Genomic DNA, 27,497 nt, shown 5'->3' with positions numbered 1-27,497 from the left:
CGAATACACATATCACAGTATTTCTGGGATGACATGAACTTTGAACTTTGTCTATAAACCTGAGGTAAACTTGATTTTTGTGACTGTAAAATAGATAAATATGCATCTTAAATATAAACATGCATGACATTTTTAAATGGGGTATATGAAGGCTAAATCCAAACAGGACTAAGGGTTGAATATATAATGTGTTTAAAAGGCTGCCCAATGGATTACCCTAATAACAACATGATTTTTTGGGATTTGCTTGATCTAATGATTTGAATCCAATTCTATATATTTAGCGAATGTGTTCTGACTCCTTGAAGAAGACCTGTTAAGGTTGTTACTTTTCAGATTTCATATCCCATGAAAAATGAAGTGGCTGACTTGCAACAGTGAGAATCTGTGCTCACCGTGCTACGATAGGGCAAAACTACCTAGATATAGAATAATTATATATACATAATATTTCAAATGGAAGATAGTGGCTCTCTGGCATGTAGTCAAAATACTTTAAGGAGCAAAACCTCACTAGTACCTGGTTCATTGATATAAGATATGTATTTCCTCATTATTCAGCAGCTTCTTGAATCCCGACCTGTTACCCTGAGGGAAAAGTCTTTAGACTCAAAAGATGTCAAATGTCAGATGCTTCTCTCTCCTCGTACGTCTGAACTGGGACACTTCTTAAAATACCAAGCTCCTCAGAGAAATGTTCCAGAACATTAACTGTCTGCATAACACTCAGGCTCCTCCTGGCCGACTCGCGTTGAACTTTTATCACTCGTTTCTTTCTCTTCCTGACGCTGAGCTCTGCGAGGAGAAGATGTCAAAATGGACTTTGGTGAAATTAAGTTTGAATCCAGCTCCATTTTCATCATTTAGGGTATAAGTCTAAGATTGAAGACACAATCTTGCTTTACAACCCTCTGTTCCTCCATGTTCTTACATCCATCCCATCATATTAGTCATTATTACATCAGGTGTTTTTCATTGTGACGCAGCAGGAGCCAATCAGCACCCCCGGAAAGTTCCTACATCTTTGTCCATGATGGTGTCGTCCTAGGTAGCTTTATTCAGGCCTAAAATGTTATACATAGAATTAATATTACACAAACAAACACAAATTATGACGTTTTATTTATTTATTAACGTTATATAAACTGTTCGGGCCAACTGTGCTAATAGTGGCTAACGGCTAACAGTGCGCTTTTCTGGTGCCTAACAAACGTAATGTGTGACTGACAACAGAATTACATATTTCAAATTGTAGCTAGCAAAACTGTATTTGTGTGTTACTAAAGATAGTAACGTATTTGTACTATTATGTTTTGAGGATTAGTGTTTTCAGTTGTAATCTGGAACTTGGCCTTGATTCTCTATCGCTTCGGGATCAGAACACGACTTCGTCCCATCTTTACTCTGGTTGATAATGTTTCGCAAAATATGATAATTCTGAGCTCCTGGTATAAAACCTCCACGTTTCCCATGCGGCCCAGCTGATCGGTGCACACGTGATCTCCATCCAATCCTGCTTTGTGACGTGATTACGCGCTACCCAAGAGCTTTACGCACATTTCCTGCGTAAACGCCGCCGCCCTCTTTTCCTCTTCCCCATTCATGAAGCGGACGTAAAGCGTGAGCCCCCGCCCCCCCTCCCTTTCAGAGAACCAGGCTCTGGCCCTTTAACGTGGCCGATGTAGAGCGTTCATCCCCGCACCATGGCGTCCACGCAGCCGAGGATGAAGCGACCGGCCGGTGGCCCTTCCCTTCCCGCAGCGGAGACGGACCTGAAGCCGAAGCAGAGGCACCGGTAGAGGCACCGGTAGAGAAGCCTCACACCCCCACCCACCCATCCACCCACCCCCCTCGATGCCACCCCGGTCTCCTCCATGCCTTCCTCCAAAGCCCGGCACAGCGACTCGATAGAGAGGCGAGCCAGCCCGGGCGGCGGCGGAACCATGAGCACGAGCCGGGATTATTCTGTTAATCTGTCGGTGCAGCAGGTGCTGAGCCTCTGGGTGCAAGGCGCGACTCTGCAGCACTTTGCAGGTATGCGTAATGGAAGGTGGTTTCATCTTCACCCTCATCTTCATCATCTTCATCATCCTCAACTGCACATTACTACTACATGTGCGTAATTTGCGTAAATCTAAACAAAACGTACATTGTAGTGTTTTTCCCTTTCGGGTGCTCAGTGTGCAAAGGGGCTGAGGTGTTCCTAATAAAAGGAGCATCTGTACCACCTCCTCTTATAGGGGAATAAAAGATGTCTGTCCACTGTCCACGCGTGGAGAGTCGGTGCATGACATGGAACACAGAGAAAGAGAGAGATCCAGGTTAGTAGATGAAGAGTCGCTCGGTTCCGTCCTCCTCCCTTTGTCCTGCAGTCCGTGGATCAAGGGGCGATGAGAGGCAGCGTCCTGGGCTCAGGGCAGCGGATCTGTGTGGAGCTCACATCCACCCATAGCTTCTTTATTGTGTCATGTATTTCTGAAAGGACACTGGGTAATCATGTATTGGACCGATGGCTGAAGTGTGAGGTTTTAAATGTGAGTGTGTCCTCCAGAAGTTGGTGTTAACAATCACAAAACGAGAACAGGGCGGTGTGGTAGTGTTTAAATATTATAACTCCTCTAGAGACTTGGAGGTAGCTGGGAGCTGTGGATCCACTTCATTTCTATCTGTGACTGGTCAGGCTCACCCAAGGAGGTTATGTTAGTTTTTTGTTTGTTTGTATTTTTGTAAGCAAGACTACACAAAAACTATGCGTATGTTTACCACAAAACTTTTGTGGAAGGAGATGGAATGGAATCAGTTGTTTTTTTTGCGAGAATGATGTGGTGCAGAGAAAGGAAGATCTGATATATCATCCATTACACAATGTTTTTTATGTTGTCGCTTATTTTTACTGACTGTCTGTCATATGATCTCTATTCGATTCTGTCCTTTCTATTCGGGTCTATTCTCTATTGCTGGTTAGCTGTTGGTGATAAAAGTGAACACTACACAGAGAATCCTGTCAAAGTTTCTTTCTACTGAATTTGTTGATTTATAGAATAAGAGCCTCATGTGTTAAGTAGCTTAGAGGAAGATAAGCTTGACCATTTAAAATTATAAAAAAACAACTATTTAGAGACAGAAACGGAAATGTAAGTTTCCTATCTCGTCTCCAGACGGTCCAAACTTCCTCAGAGAGAAATTGACACATGAAAAAACTGCTGCTCAAACATGGTGAAGTTAGATTTGTCTAAAGAAGCCACAGGATTGGTCGCTGCTGCCTGTTGTATAAATACAAGATTACAGAAATTCTCCAGTTCCTCCCTGCAGTGCGAGAGTGGAGCAAAGGGCGGACGTGTGGTCATGTACGAGTTGGCACAGACCCAAGTTGTGAAGTGCAGCTGTTTCCCCGTGTGGAGAAACGCACATCGAGCAGAAGATCATAAAGAAAGAGGCAGAGAGTGATGCTGACTCAGCAGGAAGCTGCAGCACAGGGAGAGTTTTGAGGAAGCAGCAGCAGCGGGTATGAACCTGTGAGGAGCTCACACCCATGAGGCTTCTGGTGAGCAGGGTTCACAGAGTTACCACCCGACCCTACAGTTCACCAGCCAGGTGAAAAACGACCTCCTGGGACAAGAGATAAGGTCGGTCGGGGGGGGGGGGGGGATCCTGAACAAGAGGGACAGGCTCCATACGTAGAGGAGACGTTTAAGATGCAAAGACCTTTAACATTTCTGTGAGGCCCAGAGGAGTTCCTCAAACTGCTGAAGTTCCTGTTTATGATTTGTGTGCTCGCAGCAGAACATGCAGGTCATTTATTTTGTGGTTTGTGAAAGAGGTCATATTTATAGTTCACTGCGGTGAAAAGGCTTTTACTCTATTTTCAGACTGTTGTGTCAACTTAGTCTATTCATCATGGTTATATAACCTGCAGAAGTATGTTCCCAGTATCCATGTTTACATCTGTAGCTCCACCCCCAGGGCACATCGACAGGAAACTGGGTTTATGCCTAAACCACTGACCCCAACTCTACTAAGGCCCAACTGTCCAACTTTAAATTCACTAGATCTGGATTTTATTTGCATCCACAGAAACGTCCATCTTCAGAAATGGTTTAAATGTGGACATTTCAAAGAAGCAGAAGATATTCCTGGATCAACCCCGGATTTGGATCATCTTGGGTTCTTCCCTCATCCTTCCACCCAGTGTTGTGTTGATCCATCCAGTGGTTTTTGCACAGTCTTACTTATAAACCAACAAACACCCGGGGCCCAACGGTTCCCTTAGATTGAATCAAGCTGCACCGAATTGCACATTCATAGATATCAGTCCCTTAAATATGCCTGATGCACGCATTTGGTAATTTGTTAAATTCGGTTACGTGGTTAAAAACGAGGACAGGATCCTGTGTTCAGCTTCATCACCACCGACCGGTCGTATCCCAGCTCTCCCTCCCTCCCTCCCTCTCTTCCTCCCTCCCTCCCTCTCTTCCTGCCTCCCTCCCTCTCTCTCCACGTCAGATCAGATCCATCATTCCCCCTCCTGACGGCCGAGCTCCGATCCCCTGCAGGGCTCCCTCTTTGTTAATCTGTGTTTTGTGTGTGTTCTGCATTTGGCCTGACATGCGTGCTCGTGCAGAATCTCTCACCTGACCTCTTATCGAGCGACCTGCTTTTTCAAACGTGTCCCCGTTGACAGGCGAGCTCTAAAGCTGCCGTGCCGATGGAGAGAGACCTCGGCCTCCTAGTTGAGGATTAGCAGAAGTCAAAGCCGAGCTCGGACTGTGTGTTCAGGGTTCTGAACATGACGCAGCACATCTCTCTCGTCCCATAGGTTCTCTCTCTCTGAGCCTGTACTGCCTCTGCCCTGTGATGTTCAGCTCACCTGCTAAACCAAAATAAATGACCTGCCGAGACCCATTTCCATCAGGCAGGCCGAATAACCAGCCGTGGATTTCCTCTCCCAGCATCTCGTCCCCACCAATCTTCCCCCTGTGGTTCTTCATTTAAGACTTGATCACATTACATCAGGCTTGTGATTCATCAGGAAGTGCAACAGAGATTCCTGCAAATGTAAATGTTGGTCTGACGGTTCCTGGACGTGCAGCTCGGCGGGTGACTGGTCCCAGTTTAGCCACAAAGACAGATTTTACTGGCATTAAGTTCTCTGCAGCTGTTGGTGTCAGACAGAGTCATTACTCATGATGTATGATGAAGACGTTCTCCTTTGTGATATGTAAAACTCTGACAGTCAGAAACTCCTAAAACATGATGAGGGAAATGTAATAAATCTGCATATAAATGATGTGATTACCGATGCATCAGATTAATTACTCGGGTCCCTAATTAACAATGATTTGAATAATTGATCCCTAATCCGTTAATTTCTCAATTTATATTTAAATCTATAAAATCTGAATATAGTGAAATGGAGCTGATCCAGTTTTGAATTAGTTTATTCAGAGTCCAGGAAAGAAAAAGCTTCTAATCCTTTGAGGTGTTTTCTATTTAATTTGTTATTTATTATGTATATATTAAGTTTATGGTTAAACTGTAAAATATCAAGTCTCACATTTTTGTCGATCTAAGGAGACATTGCCAGAGTTTTTATATTTCACTGTCTCCACCTCAGTGAGATGAGACATGAGCCTTGGTGGAGGTTTGCCCTCTTCTCTGAGCTTCTTGTTTTACTGCCTCTCCTCTCGTCTCCTCCAAGACGTGTCACGAGGATCTGAACGTCCTCTGTGGAGCTGGACCTCTATCAGTGTCAGGGTCAGGGCTCCGAGGACAGGGGGGGGGGGGACGCATAGTTAACAGAACTGAGAGAGCCACTGTCCTCCACCACGCTCGTGTCTCGTCGCAGACGTCTCCCTCCTCTTCCTCGGTGGACGGCCGGTGATGGTCGAGGAGAGACGGGCGGCGGATGGCCTGTGATGCGTGACCTGATTGTGTCCAGTGGTGCAGAACAAATCGTGTTGTGTTACCGCGCTGTCACATCTCTCCCCGGCTCCTCTGGCAGATCAATAAGTGGATGTAGGTGCTCAGCGGACTGTGGGACAACCAGGTTAAATGGAAATGCTCAAATCCCCTCTGGGCTCCATGAGAAAGACTCAGTCATAGAATTGTGTCTTTAGGATGTTTACACCGCACAACAACGATGCTGTGTTTCCGGTTTGTGTGGCTTTGTCCAAACCTTTACACAACATTCCCGTGCTTTGGATTGGTCCTCCTCCTCGGCCGATCTCTTTTCTCCTTGAATCATCTCACGGCCAGCTGGCTGCTCCTCCGCGGTTCAGAGCGAGGCCCCTCGCTGGTGAAGTGCGGTGACGCCAGAACTCTTTATGCAAAAACGACCCGTGAGACAGAGGAGGGTGAGGAGGGAGACATGTTGAATGGGTTTGACCTCAGAGCTTCTGTAAAGCTTTTTACTTTAATTACTTTCTAATGGCTTCATCTATTAAATCGGCTCGATCATGACCCTGCAGGATGCAGCTCGGCTGAGATCTCACTCGCAGACAGTTTTTATATCAGTCTCTCACCTCATCACTGTGGTCGGCTGCCTCCCTGATGAGCCCTGACTTAGATCGTGGTGGCTGCAGACTCTGTAAAGTGTGAATCTGTAAAATGCATCAGGAAATCTGCCAGCGGTTGGTGGTGCATGATAATCATTTATCATCTTATACTTTGCTTTACAGGGACGTTTAATCTTTACTTATCCAGGAAGTCGTGTTTTCATTTTCTCCACTGAGATGAGATTTCTAATCCTGTGTCAAATGTGATTTTATAAATGTTCACATGTGTAGTTTACTGTGTATATAAGTTTTAATCATTTATTGAACTCCTGACTGAGATATCCTGACTTTTAAAGTTATTGTTAGCATATAGATGTAAAATATAGTTTTTCTGGAAGCACTACTGAAGCCTTCCTGATTAAAATCTCAAACGTCACCTTCAGAAAGTTGTGTTTAGTGTTCATTTCCATCTGTATCTGATCCATCCTCCTTCTCTTCGCCCCCCCCCCCCGTCAGAGATGTGGTACTGGGTGTTCCTGTGGTGTCTCTTCTCCTCGCTCTTTGTCCACGGGGCAGTGGGGCTGCTCATGTTGGTCATGCTGCAGCGCCACAAGAGGGGCCGCCTCATCACCCTGGTGCTGGTCAGCGTGGGGTTCCTGGCATCCCTCTCCGGAGGCGTCATCACCAGTAAGTGCAGCAACTCCACTTCTTTTTTTTTTTCTATATTCTTTTAACCTCCGCGTCACCCAGAAGAAGAGGAAGGGTGATGACAGCGAAGGAGAGAGAGAGAGACAGGAAGCTGAGAGTTGTGTTCACTCCTGTCAGCTAGAGAGACACGACCTGACAGACAGAGAGGGAAGGAGGGAGAGAGAGAGAGGGAGAGAGAGGGAGAGAGAGAGAGAGAGAGGTTTTGTTTACCTCTCACAGGAAGCTTCGTCTCCATCTGACAAAAATTAAATATCACAATATTTTTGGCTTTAAACCTTGATGAAGAAAATGGAAACAATATCTTGAACATAGAGTTGTGCTTACAAGGGCCTAACCCCAAGTGATGCTTAAGGCGGCTCCATCTTGAACCTGTAGGATGCATGACCTGTTTACTCAGAGGGAACAACTGTGTTTGTTGGAGCTCAGTTCATAATTAGTTTGGGAACTGAATAAATGAAGGAAAATTGATTAGTAGAGAATCGAGAATAGCAGGAAATAGAGCCCAGCAGTCACCTGATGAAACCTCATTTAAATTCACAACATCCAGGTTTGTATTTAGAGAATTCACCAAAACTTAACGTGTTCTTTCCTGACCCATAATGCATCATTCCATTAAGTTTAATGTTAATCTGGCCAGTAGTTAATCTTACTAAATAACAGACGGACAAATAAACAGAACCTGGAGGTAAAAATGCTAAATTGTGAATCTGTGAAAACGTCTTCTGCTTCTCCCACTGCTGAAAGTATCAGACTGATCCCAGTTAGCTCCTGATGTAGCACTTTTCTTGTTGTGGGTAAAACACTGGGGATCGTCTGACCAGTCCCAATGTGGCTGTGGTCGGATCAGTCGACCAGTCAGAGAGCTGAACTGGAGACAACAGCCCTAGTCTGTCAGGATGTTCCCGAGTTGCACCAGATATTATTCAGACTTGTTTGGAGCCGAGTGTAAACAAACCCAAATCTCCTGGAGCAGGAGCTGCAAGCTGCAACCCCCCCCCCCCCCATCCAAAAAATAGAAAGACACTTTATCATTAATGTGAAGCGATCGGGGAGATGAGACTGTTGACGGTGAGCACACACACACTGATGTTTACACAAGACTGGATTAAAATCTGAGATGATCTCAGCAGAGCAGGAGCAAAGAAACAAGATTTGAAACTTTCAAAGCCCCAAGAGTTTCTAATGTGAACAATAGTTTTGTTTTAATCCACAACTACAGAAGAAATAATAACATTTAATAATCTCGCCTTGTTATTATTTATTAGAACGTGAAGATTCTGCAGTTCAAAGGATTTATTGACATCAATTCTCACTGGAGATTGGAGATAATCCCCAAGAACCACAAGTCGCACTGATCTTACAGCGTTTGTATCGTGTGTGTGTGTGTGTGTGTGTGTGATGATAAGAGGGAGAAGCGACAATAAATAATGTTGTTGTTAAAGAACTATCAGAGATTGTGTTAACGCTGCTGTTGTGTGTTTCTTCTCCCCTCAGGCGCGGCGGTGGCCGGAGTTTACCGCGTGGCGGGGAAGGACATGGCCCCGCTGGAGGCTCTGGTGCTGGGCGTGGGTCAGACCTCCCTCTCTGTGGTCATATCCTTCTCACGCATCCTGGCCACTCTGTGAAGGACCCCCCCCCCCCCCCTCGGACACTGATGAATCGAGCCAATCAGAGACTAAGAGGCAGAGATGCTCTGGACCTTTAGAGCTATAGATGCAGGACAGAGCGCCCCCTGGGTCCCTGCTCTGTCTCTGCAACAGTCCCTCAGGGATTCAGAGGGAACTTCATGTAAGGCGGAGATCAGGTGGAGATGGAGGCATCCTCAGCCTCTGGACTCGAACGCCACTTCACATTCCGGGTGTTATCCGGAGTTCCAGCGTGCCAATGTCCAGATGCCTGCGTGGCCCCTGACTCTTGAATTCTTTCTGTTGCTCTTGCTGTGAAGAAAAAACCTGTTTCTTTAAAAGTGAAGCTACAGTGACGACCTGAAATAAACGATCAGCGAGAGGAGAGGAGGGGTTTAATGGGGCGGAACCACGGACAGTCTTCATCAGCGTGACTCGCTCTTCATCAGCTCGAGGCCTCCAGGTCGATCGCTCCTTTTCCTCCGTCGACTTCAAAGCTGCACCCCCCCCCCCCCCTTTTGCACTTTCTAAACGTTGGAGACGCTCTTTGCCTGAGACGTGTGAAACCAGTGGCTGTGGAGGAGAAAACCAGCATCAGTGCTACGCTCGCCTCCTCCTTTTTTGAGATATTGATTTGTCGTGTGCCAACCTGCAGCTCGGAATGGAGACGTTCTGAGGAAACACAATTATTCACCTCCCCCCCCCCCCGTGTCTGTGCAGTAAATATGAAGCGGGAGTCGGGATCTGAATCGACCCCTCCGATAATCAGGGGGGAGTTATTGATCCGAGGTCGGCCTGAACAGATTATCAGCCACAATGATCCTGTCGAGGTTTACAGACACAGAATCACAGTTTAAATCAAATATCAGGTTTGATTTTTTTTCTCGGTGACAGAATATTGAGCAGAACATTGAGATGATTGGATTGTGTTTATTGCAGCAGGTCCACAGACAGTGGCCTCGTCCATCTTCATCCAGCTTCACTTCTCCTGCACAGACACCAGAGGGAATCGATCCTCTCGTCTTTACTCCCGACAGGAAAATGAATCTGTGTCCTGAGGTGTTGAAATGTTTCTTAAATGCAAATAGTGAGAAAGTTTTTAAGAAAGTGGTATTGATATTCATAACGGCTTGTCGACAGTATGAACCCCCCCCCCCCCCCCCCCCCCACACACACACACACCGAGGAGAGCCATCGCTCCCCGGAGGAGGCCGGACACACTCGGCTGCTCAGTGGCTTCTTCCTCTTTCCCTTGTGTCGTTGCTTTTAACCCATGTTCCTTAAGTTTAACTTTGCACATTGCACTGAATTGAATCTGCCTTGATTTTTGCAGCACACACGTGTGTGTGTGTGTGTGCGATGACACGACTCTGGTGTGACCCCGCCCACTTGTTCACATCATTACACCAAGAAGAGACTCTGGAGGTTCTGGTTCCCTAAAGGATCAAATATGAAGAATGTGCTTGAAACTTCTGTACGTACTCGTTTTGAGTTCTTCACTGTTGTGACTGAAGAATCCTCCTCAGTGTTCAAACAGATTCCTTTGTACATGAACCCCGGTTGAGAGGAGTTAAGCCAAAGTATCGCTCACATTTTACCTTTTATTTATCATCTTTTTCCTTTTTAATTAACATCACAGCCCGGATTGAATTTGTTTCTCTCAGTTTTTGAAACATTTGCACATTTGCTCGTTTATCAAAGAGCCTCCAGACCTGTGGTTAAAACGTATAAACCCCACAGATGATGTGAAGATGGTTGTGTTGTGCAAACCTGTGTTTAACACGAGTTATGTAACTGACACGGCTCACCTTCAGTACCCACTTGGCACACAAGAGGGCGCTATCACACGAGTGAGGTGGCAGCAGGAGCCTGAGGGAGGATAGCTGCTGCTGCAGAAGTGTTTTCTAAGAACAAAACGTGTGAAATTCATATTCAACACCGGCTCCTTACCCGCTGCACGCTCTGCACATTGTCTGCAACCCCCCCCCCCCCCCTGCTGTGAATGTTTTTCAATTTTCAGGGACCAAATGTGAGCTGCTGCTGATGACTCATCTGCTGTCAGAGCGATGGAGTCTCTGTGAAGCTGTGTGTGGGGCAGCTTCTGCAGGTTCACTGTGGATGTGCACATCAGGAGAGACGTGACACACTCTGCGTGGTCGTGCCTGTGACAATTAATTCTCTATCGAACGTGCACGGGGGCCTCACAGGGTCGTGCACGTTCGTTGGCGAAGCCCTGAACGTGTGTAGAGAGGGCGAGGACCTGACTGCAGGAGTCGTCTCAGCAGCTCACTGATCTGTGTCTTACATAAGGAAATGGTTTCATTTGCTGCGTCAGTTAATAAACTATTTTCTGCATCTGAAGCTGTCAGAACTGTTCTGAGGTCAGTGCCCTCGCTGCACACCCTGAGCTGTAAATAGCCCCAGTGTTCGATGTGCACAACAGAAGTGTCACCAACAGCTGATGTGAACACGATAACCAGTGGATAACAGGTTTATGTTCACACCCAGTGCCATGAACGCTCATGAGGAATATTTTGTGTGTTTGTGTGTGTGGGTGTGTGTGTGTGTATGTGTTTGTGTGCTGCAATATCTAAGGAGACACCCAGCAACTAATAAAACCCTCTAGACTTTCAGAAATGCCATCCCACTGCAGCGAGAGGCCCAGCTCAATAATCCCGGCTCTTTTGTTGGCTTCCCCCCCCCCCCCCCAGACCACTGTTGTCTAAATGCCACATGTTCCCCTGGACTCCGACTCTGCCCCCCCCCCCCCCCCCCCGCTGGGTTTACATGTGCACTGCAGCTCCGATACCGTGTGAATGGACGAGTTCGGACGATCCCCCCGGAGCCGATGTACAGAACCCTCAGTGGCGCCTGTAGATACTGTACCATATGTTCTTTTTTTAATTTTTGTACCAGCCGAGCCGCTGATATTTATAACTGTTGCCTATTGATGTACAAATTGTTTTTCTCCTGTACATACTCGACAGTCAGTTGAAATAAACAAACTCTTTTGCAGTAAAAACACTTCCTGATTGTCCAGCGACTATTTTCTCACTTTCTGCTTCATCAGTGTAAGAAACTTGAAACTGCTCGACGTGTGGAAATGATTTTCCAAATAAAGGTTTGAGGATAATGGGTCCATTCAGGATTTTAAATTTTGCTCTGTGGTTTAAAACGTCCTTGATTCGATTTTCCTGCCTCATTCCCGTCTCCATCCATCTGCTGCCTCCTCTTTGCCCTTGTGCTCCACCATCACCCTCCCTGCAGATTCATCTTTCCCTTCCAGCTTCCTGATCCTAGTCATCAGAGGTGAGAGAGTCTGGAAACACTTCATCAGGACAGAAGAAGTTGTCGGTGTTAAAAGCTGGAGCCAAATCTTCCGAGTCCACATTCACTTACATTCCTTCAGATGATTATGATTCAAGTTTATAGAAAATCTGCAGCGACCTCGATGACCTTGAGGTTAGAGATGAAGATTTTCTGTTGTTTAGAGATTATTTCAAGTTGACTCGAGCTGATATAGGACTTTTAGTTGATGATGGCTCTGAAGTGCATGTTTAAAATGATCTAACAGAACTGGAACATAATACAGTTACTGAAATATTCTACTTCAATACAGTTGTCAGGTGCCTGTTGAGTATTTTTGTGTACTTTTATGTCACTTTGTACTTTTATTTTTACATTTTCAGATGGAAATATTACACATTTTACCCGACAAATTTTTCTGGTAGTTAGGTACTTGAGAATTTAAAGAAAATCGACTTTCTTTGGTTTAATCTTTGACAACCTGTTGTGTGCTCTGAGCTTTTCACCAGTCTGCTCCAGATCATGTATAATATCTCACATCTTGACCCTGGATAATAAAGAATCATTAGTATCAGTGGCCCTCGTGTTCACCCTGTGTGGATGTAATCAGATGGCGCGTCAGACTGGTGGAGACCAGTGTGTGAATCCATTATCATTCCCTGTGGCTGCTTCTATTGTCCTCTGGTTCAGAGACGTCCCCACTCCGCCCGGGTCTCGTCTCCTGGTGGCACCGGGGCAGACGGGGCTCATCAGGGAGGACGCCATGCTGCCGCTGCTGAGCCACTCCGGCTCTTTGGCTTTGCCGTACGTGCTTTCCTCAGAGAAGCAGAAAGTTGTGTTATGTCTGCCCCCCCGGGGTCGTGAGGAAATTGGTCATTTTCATTTGTTAGCCTGATACTCAAATAGTGCGTTGTGTACGTGATGCCTCATCGTGGCAGTGACAGGGGCAGGACCTCCCTGAGACGTTTAGACTGTACCCACGACTCCACGACAACAAAACACAATTCAGGGGCCAGACACAATCCTTCTCCTCGTATCTGATCTGACATTTGGTTGCTATTCCACCCGTGTGAGGGGCCTTCCCCCCCCCTGGGTCGAGAGGACTGACCCGCTCCAGTCAGTCAGCTGTTTGTGCTGCTGCGTGTTATGTGTTTATAATGCACGGGGGAGGCGGAGGGAGGGGGGGGGGGGGGGGCTATGAATAACGTGGATGGAATTTAATCAGCGTGCTCGTGGATTGAAAAGGACAAAGGTCCAGAGTTGTTATCACCTTGTTTTTTGTTATTTTATTCTTTTAATGGCGGCGCACAGAGGAGGTAACGGGGGCCTATAGTGGTTCCCATTCGTCAGCCGCTGTGGACACTGGTGTTCCAACCAGTCCGAGAGAAAAGCTGAGCCGAGCTGATAAGAGGTCAGCGGCTGCTCCACGAGGCCAGGAAGGGTTTCAGAGCAGGACAGGAAGTGTGCCGTTTGGTATTTAGACGTGTTTGATGCGTGTTTGGGGCAAACTGGGAAGATTGATGGGTTTAGTTAATGGTTTATACTAATAAAGTTGACTCCCTGCAAATGTGTGAATCCTGCAGATATGTATTGGTGCTGCTACGTGTGACTGTTCATTAAATTCTCCCCCAGCAAAGCTGCAGGTGTTTTAATGCTAACTTTGCTAGCTCAATAGGTATAATAATGCAAATATGTAATATTTTTGGTATTTGTATACCTCTATTGAAGAGAATTCATTATATATTGTATCCATCTTTGCATTTCGAAACTGCTTTTATAATTCGTTTTTTTCTTGTTCTTTAATAATTTTTATTCTTGTGCAAATAGTTCTTGCACTGTTGCCTCATCACTGACAAATTCATAAATGAAGATATTGGTATAGGTCCGCATGTGACTGGATACTGAGCCCTGGTTATCCTGGAGAGGTCAATGGAAGTCGGGCAAAACACATTCTTTGGTCATGGTCTAATAGTTCAAGTCTCTAAATACTTTAAGTTCATTTTTGCATCTTAAAAGGTCTTTGAGGATTAAAGCTCCTCTGAAACCTTCACAGTTAATCAAAACTTCCTGCAAAACCTCCTCTGTATTTTGGGCACTGCATTGTTTACCGGTAGCCACAGCTTCTTTGCATATCATAATATTTGATGGCGCTCCTTTATGCAGACCAGCGAGCCACTCGCTGCTATTGTCTTATTGTTTCCTCCCCAGGAAATACTCAGGAGCTGAGCGTGAGTGCAGACAAGGGGATTGCATGCTCTCTTTGAAAGAAAAACACCCCCCCGACAATGGCTGGAGCCAAACCAAGTCTTCTGACCCAGCAGATCACTTCACGTTATTGACCCGAGCCTTTGTGCTTCGGGGACTCGACTCCGGTCTCTCAGTATATAAAGCAAAGCAGACAACAAACGGTCCGGGAGTCTCCATCACAGGCCCCGACCCGCTGTCAGGGCAGCGCCAGCCATCTGCCCGGAGCTGTGATGTCTGCCCGTGTTGACTTAGAGACAGATCCTCCGTCCTGACCTCGTGCTGCAGTGTCCTCAGCACAGAAGGTTCTCTGCTCCAGTGTCAACACGGGGAAGTGTGAGTCAGGACGGGGAGTGTGTTCGCAGAAATGTTCTCTATCTCTTTGTAGTTTTCCAGTCAATCCAAATATAGGTTTATTGATGCCAGAGGCTATTCATAGTGTCAGATAACGATCTGAGTGATGATTGTATCAGGAAAGAAGGTTTTGATGTGAAGTCAAGTGTGAAGTGCTGAAGGGACTTTGAGGTGTAATAAAACTTTACATTTAGTTTGAAGTCCTGGGACAAATTAGCACCAGAGTCAAGTCATTTGAAATGTTGATGCGAGAGACTGAAAGCAGGTAAAATGGATTCTCAAGTGGATGCTCAGATGTGACCCAGTGAACAGGTTTTGAGTCAAACAGAAGTAGTTCGAGCTGCGTATCTTCATGTTTAAAACCATCACGAGGACTTGAAATGTCAGATACACAGGAAGATGCTGTGTGAGGATAAGTTTTGTGAATCCTGGGATTTGTTCTGGAATCTGAACCTTGAAGTGTTGGACTGAAAGCGATCATTTGATTTATTAATACTATTCTAATCATTCTCTGGCTTCTTATTCATACCTCTATATCTCGCAGTTGATACATGATCAACGTTGTGCCAATAAAAACAAGAATGAATCAGACGATAGGAGATTTCATAATCAGATCACAATGACAAGTTGGCATCGATGAAACTAAATCTGGGAATCACCTCATCCTGCCTCTGAAAGATGAGATGAAAACATGCCTCCATTGTTCTGCAGCGTCTCCTCCGCGCGCCCATACGTCTCCTCCTCGCTAGGAACAATGAGGACCCCCCCCGCCTGGTCTGATGATTCGACTCTGATGACAATGGTGGTCGTGTGCGAGGGACAGGGCGACGACTCCCCTCATCTTCTAAAGAAAAATTGTGGGTGAGTGTGTAGGAATCGAGGAAATCCTAAATATAACTCCCCTGTATGCGCCTCGGACCCATTTCATTTACAACTCTGAGGAAAGATCTCTTCCATCAAATCATAAATTGAAAAGATTGGACGATCAAGTGAGATCTTGACAGCACGAGAGAAAACATAGTAAAATTATAACTTATCACACATGTATAGAGATTTATTTCCACATGCATACAAACCCTTTTATGCCATTTTTCTGTTTTTGCTCATGAGGCTTCCCCCTAGATCTCCAAACCTCTGCTGCAACTGTGTGATGGCAACATTGCAGTACATGTCATTCCCCCTGAAAGCCACTGGAGAGCAGCATCACACCCCTCTCGCTATCCCTCTCCCTCTCTCTCTCTCTCTCTCTCTCTCTCTCTCTCCCTCTCTATCTCTCTCTCCCTCTCAATCTCTATCCTTCTCCCTCTCTATCTCTCTCCCTCTCCCTCTCTCTCTCTCTCTCTCTCTCTGAGCCTGCCAGCTGTCCAGCTCTGACTTGCATCACCCGCCGGGATCCCCACAGTGATTCATCCTCTGAGCCTCGGGGACTGACGCCGGAGTCAGAGAGCCCATCACTCATTTAGCCGGTCAATATCAGATCCGAGCGGTGATGATCCCCTGCAAACGGAGGCATTAGCCTGGTGTTCACCTGTGGCTCAGTGGGAGCGATGGCCTGCTCCCAGCATCTGAGGCCGAGTCTGCACCAAGAACTGGAAATAAGCTGGTTTTCGTTCAGAATTAATCCTCCAGAGAAAACTGAGCAGCCGTCACAAGGAGCATTTGCATAGAAATGACTGAGGCAGCATCCATGTGGAGTAAATGTTGTTTTGGCCTCTGGTTGATAAATACGTTACAATAGAGTCAATTAAATCAGTCAATTCAGTCTTCTGCAAATCAACAGTGTAATTGGGTCGAGTCCGCTGAAGCACAACTCTCTAAACTGCTCTGTGACAGATGCTATAACTCAGCTCCATGTTATCACCCTGGTCACAGCTTAATCAGGTGATTTACGAGGAGGAGGAGGAGGAGGAGGAGGAGGAGGAGGAGGAGGAGGAGGAGGAGGAGGAGGACCAGAATAATAAAGGAGGAAGAGGAGCTTCTGTCCTCTTGGAGTTCTTGTTTAAATCAGGCGATAATCTCTGCTGCTGTAGAAAGTGGATGTGATCGCCAGACACAATATCTGTCTGTTATCTGTCTGTTATCTGTCTGTTATCTCTCTGTTATCTGTCACTCCAGTGAGCTGTCATTGGAAGAGAGGCTCCGTTCAACTGGACAGGTCAATGTCAGGCTGTCGCAGTGTGAGTGAGACACACACACACACACACACACACACACACACAGACACACACATACACACACACATCTCCATGACTTCAGTGGACATTATAATGACTTAACCCCTTACTTCCTGAATTAATTTCCAATTAAAGATAAAAAATATTATTTGTGTTTTTGGCTGTCATACAGATGCTAAATTAAGTGGAGATTGTTAATTTTAATATAGCATTTACAGTAGATATCAAATTAAGGTATGAGGAAAATTAGCGACAATAGGCCTAATGGGGCATGACCTTAATTTAACAAATCTTCCAGTCTCTTGTATGTAGATTGATGCTGCTTTTGCTTGAAATTGAATAACAACATATGTTTCTGCACAATCATTGCTGATCCATCATCACAGTATTTAAAATACACCTTCCTTGGTATGTGTAGTATTTGCACCATCAGGCACAATCGTCACCTCGGCGGCATTAAGACCTGAATGGGGTTTGAGGCAAATTCGCGACATCCGTCTACAAGGGGTTAAATTGAGTCCTGCAGACTTACTCTTCTAACCCCTAACCCTACTTGCCTAACCCTAACCCTAGCACTACCATAACCTTAACATAAACCTAACCCCTAACCCTAACCACTACCCAAAGATTCTCACTCTTGCATATCGATCACTGAATCTTTACAGAAGTCATAGAAGAAAATCGTGAATATTTAACAAAGCTAAGTGCAGGGGGGGGGTCCTTTCTGCTCACTGCCAGAGACCCTGGAACACTTAGTAGTGTCCTGTCCCAGATTAGAGAACACCTTTAAACAACTGCAAGAGTGGGTGGGGGGTCTAGGAGAGGTCTTCTCTATGTGTATTTTACACTGACTGACAATTTGGAGGGATTCAGGGCTGTGTGGGGGGTGGGACAGGTCCTGTGCTCACTGGGGGGCAACCAGTCTCTGGTTTTAAACACAACATCTGGTAATGTTAGGTGTGTCGTATTATGTGTGTGTGTGTGTATGGAATGTTTTAAGCTTTTTCTGCTCCACATAATTGACAATGTGTCGTAAATAAAGTTATTTAAAAGTCTTCGTCTTCTTCTTCTTCTTCTTCTTCTTCTTCTTCTTCTTCTTCTTCTTCTTCTTCTTCTTCTTCTTCTTCTTCTTCTTCTTCTTCTATTTCTTCTCTTTCATCCCCTCGGTTATGTAACGCGTCAGCTGTAACTGCAGAGCCACTGGTTCCTTCATCCAGATGAGTTGTGCTAAAAACAAGCTCCCTCCTCATCTATAATGGATTCTCACCGTACAAACGTTTGTCGCCGCTGCTCTTCAGGACGACTCCGTCTAACCCAGAACAGTCATGTAACACAGGGCTGGGTTCTGAAACTTTATTACAAGGTCCACCAGGTCGGGAGCTTCCGTCATCGGACAAAGACTCAGAGACGCACATTTTGTGTATCTTTTTAGTTGTTTTGTGTCTCTTTGAGATTGATTTGTGTATGTTGAGGGCATTAAAACTGTATAGTGGTTTTAATTTTGTCTCTTTGAGATGTTATTATGGATCAATGTGGTTGTTTTGTGTGTCCTTGTGTCTCTTTGGGATTGTTTTGATTATGTGGTCGTTGTGTATCTCTCTGCATCTACTTCTCCCCGATTCTGTGTCTCTTTGGAATCGTCTTTGTATCTTTGTGGTTCATTTGTGTCTCTTTAGATTGAATTGTCTATCTTTGTGGTCACTGGGGTTATTTTCCATTTATTTCACATAATTGTTGCATCTTTGTGATGGTTTTTGTATCTTTGTGGTGGTTTCTGGTCCCCACCCAACATGCATATAATACCACACACGTGCAGGATGGAATTCTATATATGGAAGAATAACTGATAGACTCCTGTTGTCCCACTACTTCCTCCCAGGCCTCAGCCTCGGTGCCCGGCTCGGACGTGGTAACAAGCCACCGCTGAGACATCACCTCTGATTTGATTCTTGTTCTGCCGTCTTGTGACTGTCGCCCGGTGAGGGGAGGACAGGTGCACTTTCATCCCTTCATTACTCTCAGTCTGCCGGCTGGGACGCTGACCTCTCTGCCAGCGTCGGCCCGGAAGTAAAGGCCGATAATCGCCGTCTCACTGAGCAGGAATGTGATGTGCTCTCAGGTGTGAGCTGAGCCTGCAGGTTCCCGGTGAAGGACTTTGAGGCAGGAGCAGCATTATGTGATAAAAGTTAATACTGGACATATGCTGACGGCAGCCTCTTCAAAATACTGACATCCCTTGTGGTCAGAGAAGAAAAGATAAGAGTGAAAACAAAGATCTGTGGAAGTTAATTCACATAACACCTTGTTTACTGCATCAACAACTGTTTAACTCCAGGCACATTACATTATGTTGCTCCGGGTTGCTCTTGTAAAAACTGAATCAACTAAGGATTTGGCTCAGTGAACACTTAGTGAGTCATCATTTGAATTTGCTCCCACATCTTCAGACCTGTTCACTTTTCTATGTTCACATGACCCCAATAAACAGAGCAATCATTTCAGCTAAGGTCGGATTCATAACTGAGGTTTTGTGGAGTTTTGGGGATTTTAATATTTACACAGCAGAGCCTCTCATGCAGGAAAACAACACACGGAAAATGACTGCTCTTCATTTGAAAGTCTGTGAGCACCAGCACCAGAATCATATGACATCTAATCACTTCATCTCTTAGTGTAATCGAACTTTCATGACAAATTTGAAAGGATTCTCTAAAGGCGGATTTAAGATAACACATTCAGAACCTCACTGTGACCTTGACCTTCGACCTTTGACCACCAAATTCTAATCAGCTCCTCCCCTCGATGAGTTCAACAGAACACTTGTACCGAATTTGAAGAAATTCCCGTAAGGCATCGTTTAGATATCGTGTTCACAAGGCTAGCGACCTTGACTTTTGAGCTTTGAGCCCTGAAATCTCATCAGTTCATCCTCGAGTTTAAGTTAAAGCTTCTGTTGAATTTCAAGAAATTCCCTGAAGGTGTTTTTGAGATATTGTGTTCACAGTGGGACACAGAGGCATTAAAATGAAAGAACTCATCGAGAGGATCAAAGATTATAGAGACAGTGTCTGGACGCGTCGTGTATACGTGACAAGTTTAACCTTATTATATCTATTTTTACACCATAATGGGAGAAAATGTCCCTGTTCTCGCTCAGATAAAAATATTATAGCAATATTACACAGCTGGGAAATGTCTAAACCGATACACTTCTTTACTTCTTCTTCTTCTTCTTCTTCTTCTTCTTCTTCGTAGAAATAGGCGGTGGGTGGGTGGGCAGATTGTAGGGTAAAAATAAAGAGCAAAGAGAATGAGTCACTGTTCCCTCAATCCCAGTCTGGATATAAATACATCCACACAGACACACGTACATGCATACGCTCCTCCACGCGTGGCTGACATTACATAAGCTGGAGCGTGGGAGGTGTGATGCCAGGCATGTATAATTCATCAATGTGGGACTCGGCTGAGGGGTCGCCACTTACAACCCACCCCCCCCCCCCCCAAAAAAACACTTCACCAGTGTTGTGGGTCGAGTTTGATGACGAGCCCGGGAATCGAACTGCGGTGGTAAATTCAGTCTGTTGAGTTGCAGGATGAGTGGAAAACCGACAGACGGCCCAGAGGCTTCACGGGGCGGTTTCATCAAATGTGACAGAAAGTGAAGAGAGAGAGAGAGAAAGAGAGATTTTTTTGTCGCAGGAGGATGAGAGAGAGAGAGAAAAACATCTCAGGAGCTGGAGGAAGAGGAGGAGGAGGAGGAAGTAGAGGAGAAAGAGGAGGAGGAGAGGGTAACTTCAGTTTGAATAAACCAGATTCAATTTAAATTTTCAGGCCACAAAAACAAGGTGTTGACACATCATCACATTTTTATTTGATTAGTTAAAGTTCAAATTTAACATCTCTCAAATCGCACTTTTGCCAAATGTATCATTTTATCGTCTTATATTTCAAATATGAAACTTTAACATTTGTTCAGAGAGATTTTAGATTTTCTATTATTTAGTTGGCTGTATATGATTTTAAATAAAACTAATAATTTGTAATATATATTATATTTGTCCTCTTAGTGAAGCTCTTTGTAAAAAGGGGCTGTAGAGATAAAGTTATGATGAAATGTATTGTTGTTAAACACACAGCAGACATTTGGAGTCAACTCTGGAATATCAACTGTGCGTTTTGTCCACAGGGGGCGCAAGAGAGCTGAAAACCCAGTGGCTCTCCTCTGCAGATGACTGGTAAAGTAAAGACATCATACTTTATATTTAGATGATCTGAAATTCATCCTGTATTGAATCATTCAGTAAAAGAATTTTACCATCTGATTTTTTTTCGGTACCGAGAGAGCGATGAAGATGTGAAGCAGCACCTCGGGGGGGAAAGTCTTCGTTTGATTCTCATCGCCTCTAATTTCCTCAAAACTACTTAAAATCCCTGGTTTCCAGATTGAACTGGGAAATAAGTGATGCCTCAATTAAGAAAAGGATGTTATTAGTTAATAAAAATGGATGGGTGAATGGATTGATGGATGGAGAGGGGAGGGCATCCCCTAGATGACATCATTCTGAGGTGTTTTAAGTGGCTTCACTGTTTTTAGTAGATTCAGCTTTTTTGGAAATTTGTCCAGCAGCTTGTTTTCATGGTAGATTCCTTCACAGAGGTTTCCCTATTCGTAGATTTGTGTATTCAGTGTTTCCACAACCTGCACAAAAAAGACAGGAAAACTCATATAGACCTAAGTTTGAATAACCCGAAGTTTCTTTCGCTTCAACAAAGATCCTCCCTCAGTTGTGGAGAAACCTTCGCCTCCAAAAGTCTGATCTCCTCGAGCACAGAGGCCTTCTCAGATCTCAGAGGACAATTAAAGAATCGATAAATTGGATTCTGGAGGATTCCCCCAACACTCAGACCTCCTGGTCTCTTTGCTCTCTGAGACTCTGACGCTCTCAGCAACACACGAGGGTTATTAAGTGCTGTGTGTGTTACCCACAAATCAGCTGATGTATGAATATATACACCAGGACGGCTGCAGCCGGCTCCTCCCCTGACTAATGCAGCCTCTTTCCATCGTGTTTCTTTGTTTCCTGCCCTCTTTCTTTTCCAGTGACGGGTCTAAAAGTAGCAACAATACAGCTGACATGATTTTTCTTTTTTCCTTCCCGGTTTTCTGCTTCCACCCACAAATGTTTTCCAGGCATTCAGAGTGCAAACAAGTGGAAAGTGCAGACATACTGTGAACGCTTTATATTTAGAGGACGGGGTCGGTCGAGGGATGTTTGGTTAAAGATATCTCGTGAAAATACTGGATTCAGGAGCAGAGCAAACACAAACTGCATTTTCTTCATCGTGCTTGGGCCTGAAGACGAGAATGGACTGTGAAACAAAGATGGAGGACGCAACTCTTCATTTCAGCCCACTGTCAAGAAATGAAGTTAAAATATCCTTGATACAAACGCCGCCATCTTGAGCATTTGGAGCCAGAATCGTCAATGCACGCTCTCAACCAATCGCGAGTCAGTCTGAGCTGCCAAACATAACATTTTCACCACATTTTACTGCATAAATTATTATTACTTTGACCCATGGAAGTCCCATCTGCTTACAAGCTGTCAATCATATGTTATCCACGCCCCCAAAGGCTTCAGAGTTTGTTTGTTTTCTTGTAACTAATGGGGTAATACGACATGATTGACAGCTGAGACTGATCGATCATTGGTCTAGAGCACGCATGGGAGGGACCTCTACAGCTTTCTATCAGCACTCAGTATTCTTTATCTTCAGTGATCTAATTCCTCCACAGTGTTTCTTCTCTACTCCTCCCTGGAAGGTAATGCTCCTGCTCAGAGAGAAGTTTATTTACTGTCACATCAGCAGACACTCAGAGCATTTTCCCTTATTAGCGCCGCCCGGCCTTCCCAGCAGCGGCAGGGATTTTTCCCTCCGTGGTAGCGTCACTGGAAACGTTGACACGACACCCGGCTCCTGCCTGAAACACTCCTCTTCTTCAGGCTCCAGGATTCCAGTGGAGGTGTCGTCACAGCTCCGGCTCGGTGTGTCCTGGCCCTCGCAGGTCGGCAGGTCTCCGGCTGAGTGGAAACTCTGCAGGACTGAAGTCACTTACTGGCAGCGAGTCTGTGGCAGTGACCCAACGCAGGGCAACAAAACCCCAGAGAAGAAGAAGAAGAAGAAGAAGGAGGATGTTGGCGCCGCTTTAAAGAGTGGCTTGAAAGTGCTTTAGTTTTTCCTGCTGGGCTATATGCAGGTCCCGAGGGAAAACGGCGGAGAAAGGGGAATTTACTTTTCTCATTTTGCAGGATGGGGTCAAGCAGGGCACAGAAACAGGGGTTTACCTCAGACGTACTTTTTCCAAGAAGAGCTGCGTTTGGAGCTGGCACCGGGCAAAGTGATTTTCTCACCAGGGATTAGTGTAGGGGCGTGGAATCTTTCAGTGAGCGCACTCAGCGGCGTCTTTCTGCTCCGCTGATTAAACATCAAATCCTCAGACACTGCACAGTGCTTTAAGTCGGCCTTAAAAGATCCTTTAGCTCGAGTGGATTCCAGGAGATTTACACCAAATTAAAAAGCTCCACCTTCGCCCGTTTCACACATGAACGCGATTATACACAACTTTACTCTGCGATGCACATTTCTGGATGTGAAGCGGAGGCCAACCTGAATCCGTCTGAGATGTGATCATGTATTCACTGCACAGCTCTGCACAGCCGTGATGGATGACATGGGGATACTGTCAGATGTCGTCCCTCTGAGGGGCAAACAATCATGTCTGCACACACATGTACACACACACACACACGATGTCCTTCACTTCTTTTTATTGATGATTATCTCTGGATCTGCGCCCGGCTCCAGGCTCGCTCTGGGACACGTCTTCAGCTCGCCACATGCTGAAAGACGTCCTTGAATAAATGTTATTTATATGTATGTGAAGATGCTATTTCTGCACCAAAACATGCAAACCAGACATAAACACATTATGCACACATGCCTCTGTAATGTGAGGATCATTCTGAGGTTCAGCTGACACGGCCTGACGTCAACCTGCTTTTACTTTCTGTGAGAAAACTCTCAGGAAACGAAAAGGCGAGTTCACTTTCCACAGATTCAGATCCCTGCTCCGAGGGTTCTGTCTTTACGTAAGATGCAGGAAGACTTTTAGCCTCGCTACAAATGTGAGAAACAATGAGAAGATAGATCATTTATTTAGTTTTTTGACAATAAAGCTGATGTACTGAGGATTAAGTCAAATTTTTAAAGAGAGAAGAATGTTTTGCAGATCTAGAATATAGTCACCTAATGTCTGTGACCTGTCGAGACTCTCGTCCAATATCCAACACTGTGATGATGAGTATTGTAGAACTTTGAAGAGATTGAGCCCAAAATTGCTTCTGTAACCACAAAAATCTGGAAGATTTGCAACCTGAGCTAACTGGGAATGGAATCATTCCAGAATACTGATGGTTTTACCAGAGGAGTTGAAGTCTTGACATTTCCACCTTATTTTTTTAAATACAAAATGGAAGAAAGAAAATCTATTTGTTTCTCTTATTTCGGACCCGAATACTCGAACGTGTCACTATGAAGGTTTGGAGTAAAATATCTTAACAAACACAGGATGGATTGTTTGTGTGTATTTCAGTTCAGGTCACATGCTCCTCCGGCTGAACTGAAATAAACTCCTGACTTTTCAAACTTCTGGTTTATGAACAAACAACCAAGAACCAGGAAAATTTTAGATTAAGATTAAGATTAAGATCCATTTATTCATCCCAAACACATGCACAGACATGCACAGGCACACTCATGCAGGTAGGGAAATTTAGCCTCTGCTTTTGACCCATCTGGTGCAGGAAACACAGAGCAGTGAGCGACCATGTATGACGCCCCGGGGAGCAGATGTTGGGGGAGTATGGTGCCTTGCTCAGGGGTACTAGACAGGGTAGGGAGAATCCTCTTGGATTTTTGGGCAGATCAATCCAGGTTCGTCTTTTGTTGTCTCTCCGTGGAGTCGAACCAGAGACCTTCTCTGCCCATAGTCCAAGTTTCTTATAAAATCAAAATCGTTTTGTTCCAGTCACGATAAGAGAGATAACACCATTCATCCATTCTCTGTACACCTGAGATGGAGCCAAATAAGACAGAATCTGGATAATAACATTATAGAAAAATTGATCAGTTTCGTGACAGATTCAACGACGGGGGTTCGAGTCCTCGGCCTGAAGCGTCCACCTCTGCCCCCTGGACCATGAGCTGCTGCGTTGGAGTGTGATGGCGTGCGGCTGCAGCTTGGAGACGGCGTTGAGAGCTGAGAGAGTCCTCAGTGCTGAAGCCCTCAACACAAAGAGACAGCTCCTGTGCGGGGGACGCCCGGTGATGTTATTGTTGGGCTCGGGAAGGCACTCCCGTCTCTCTGACCTTGAATCCATCTCACGGAGCTGATTGCTCACATTAAGTAATGAAGAGTGACTCGCCCTGTCGCCATCCAGCCGACCACAGCATGTGCTCCTGTGAGCGCTCGGCCTCAGCGAGAGCCGGCCTCACGTCGGTGCTGAAGACGGAGCTTTGACGGACAGCCATAAATCACAGATTGTTTGGTTGCCGGTAGTTAAAATGTAGAGAATGTTTAATTTGCTGGTGAAACAACACCGGGGTGAGCCATCACAGCCGAGATGCTTCCCCCCCCGGTGGCGGTTAACTCTCTCTCAGGAGCGAGAGAGGCCATCTCGTTATCGGAGCGAATCAGCGGGGGGGTAACCAGTCCTGTGGCCGGAGAATGTAGACACACACACCGATGCCCGAGCAGTGTGTGTGTCTGTGTGTGTTTCCACTGAATGTGCGAGTGTGTGTGCGTCTACAAGGTGGTTCAGTGGGGGTAGTGGGGGGGGGGGGGGGTAGTGGGGTCTTGGCGTTTCCACAGCAACAGCCCCAGTTATGTAACATCATATGTTGCGGTGTAAACAAAGCGATGTGTACACGCTGCCTTTTCACCGCCGCTGTGGAGAACACACACGGAAACAGACGTGTTGCTCGAGCCTGTTAAATTCAAATCTGCCTCTCCACACCCGCGTTGCAACAAAAAAAAAGAAAAACACACAACAAATACAAACTACAGGGACGTTACAGCCTCACAATTCAACTGACCGTGTCACCTCTCATTGACAATATCCTGAGATATGGTTTGTTGGTCTGTTTGTGGCCCTGGACTGTCCCGAGTGAGCCGTGAGTATGAGGTAGAGCTTATCTCCCCTGGACAGCCTGTGTGCCAAAACGATTGAAGTGTGTTTATAAATGTTTATTTTATGGTTGGGTCCTTGCATATCAGAAGCAATTTAGGAAGAGTAGGTGTGTGTGTGTGGGGGGGGGGGGGGATGGAGAAGCCACCCTATAAATACTTCAGCAACATCAGTCTTCATCCAAACTGCTTATTGTGAGCCAAGAGAAATAGGACACTCCGGCGTTTCCCTCATGAATACTGTCTTTCTTTGGAGGGTCGGGTTCAATAAATATCTATTTTTGATACGAGGGGGAAACAAAGATGGAGAAACAGGACAAGAACACCCCCCCCACACACACACACACATCCCCCCCGTGAACACTGGTTACAGAGCGACACAGACAGCCGTGCCTTCCCTCAGCATATAAGAGCCCATTGTTCAGGAGGACAGTTCTGCAGGGCAGCTGTGCTTCTCTTCTGGAGCCACTCCAGGATATTATTAGCCCCGCTGCCATTTACCAACACTGCTGTGGGGGGCAGTTGAGGAAGTTCCCCTCTTCTTTATAACACTACCAAGCTGCGGTTATACGGCCGCGCTCACAGAGTTCAACTGACACGGCGTGGACGTCAGGGGATCTGCAAGGGCCACTTTCTTTTTCAAGATAATTCAGGATTTAGACGGAAAGGGAGAGAGAGAGAGAGAGAGAGAGAGACATCTCAGGATCCTCATCATCATGCCACGTTCCAAACAACTCGGATGTCTGAATTTTCCAACCTCAATAGTACGCCACTCAAAAGTCAGAGTTCCAACTTATACTTAGAGTTTATAACTTATACAACTCGGGGTAGATCCATCCACCCTGACTTCATGGAGATGTAGACACTGTAGCACTGAGGCCCGTTGGACCTTTTGAGTATGTGTCCTCTCCAGGTTGTGTAGCCGACGTCTGATTTGTCTGGAACGCGGCAACACTCGTATATATCATATCATTTATAAAGCAGGAAATACAACAAGCGACTTCCAAATTCAGTCCTGAGAGGATCCTGGTGTGATTTGGTCCGATTTCCTAGTTTCGGTAAAATTCATGCTGCAGAATTTCGATATTTCAGATAAAAAATATTTGTTTTACAAAGACAGGAAAGGGAAACACATCATCCATCTTTATTTACAGCGTGTGGCTGATGCAATGAAACAATATTTGATATCCAAAGAGTTTGATGGATGGTTTCTTTCTTTTCATTCATTTGTTTTTTTATTATTTTGCTTTTCAACTTCTGTTTAATTTGATAGAGAGTCTGGAGAGTGAAGGGAAAGGCAGGGGAGAGAGAGAGAAAGGAAAGAGAGAGAGAGAGAGAGAGA

General features: G+C 45.4%; 1 protein-coding gene across 1 annotated transcript; it reads left to right on the top strand.

The window, feature by feature from the left end:
- Nucleotides 1-1,652: 1,652 nt before the first annotated feature.
- Nucleotides 1,653-9,989, top strand: tmem170b (transmembrane protein 170B). Its single transcript, XM_062409191.1, has 3 exons — nt 1,653-2,034; nt 7,011-7,181; nt 8,697-9,989. Exons 1-3 carry the CDS (start codon nt 1,875-1,877, stop codon nt 8,825-8,827), a joined length of 462 nt encoding a protein of 153 aa, XP_062265175.1. The 5' UTR covers nt 1,653-1,874; the 3' UTR covers nt 8,828-9,989.
- Nucleotides 9,990-27,497: the final 17,508 nt, after the last annotated feature.

This window comes from Platichthys flesus, chromosome 17, assembly GCF_949316205.1.
Source record: "Platichthys flesus chromosome 17, fPlaFle2.1, whole genome shotgun sequence".
Classification (NCBI taxonomy): Eukaryota; Metazoa; Chordata; class Actinopteri; order Pleuronectiformes; family Pleuronectidae; genus Platichthys; species Platichthys flesus.
This window is presented reverse-complemented; position numbering and strand designations above follow the sequence as displayed.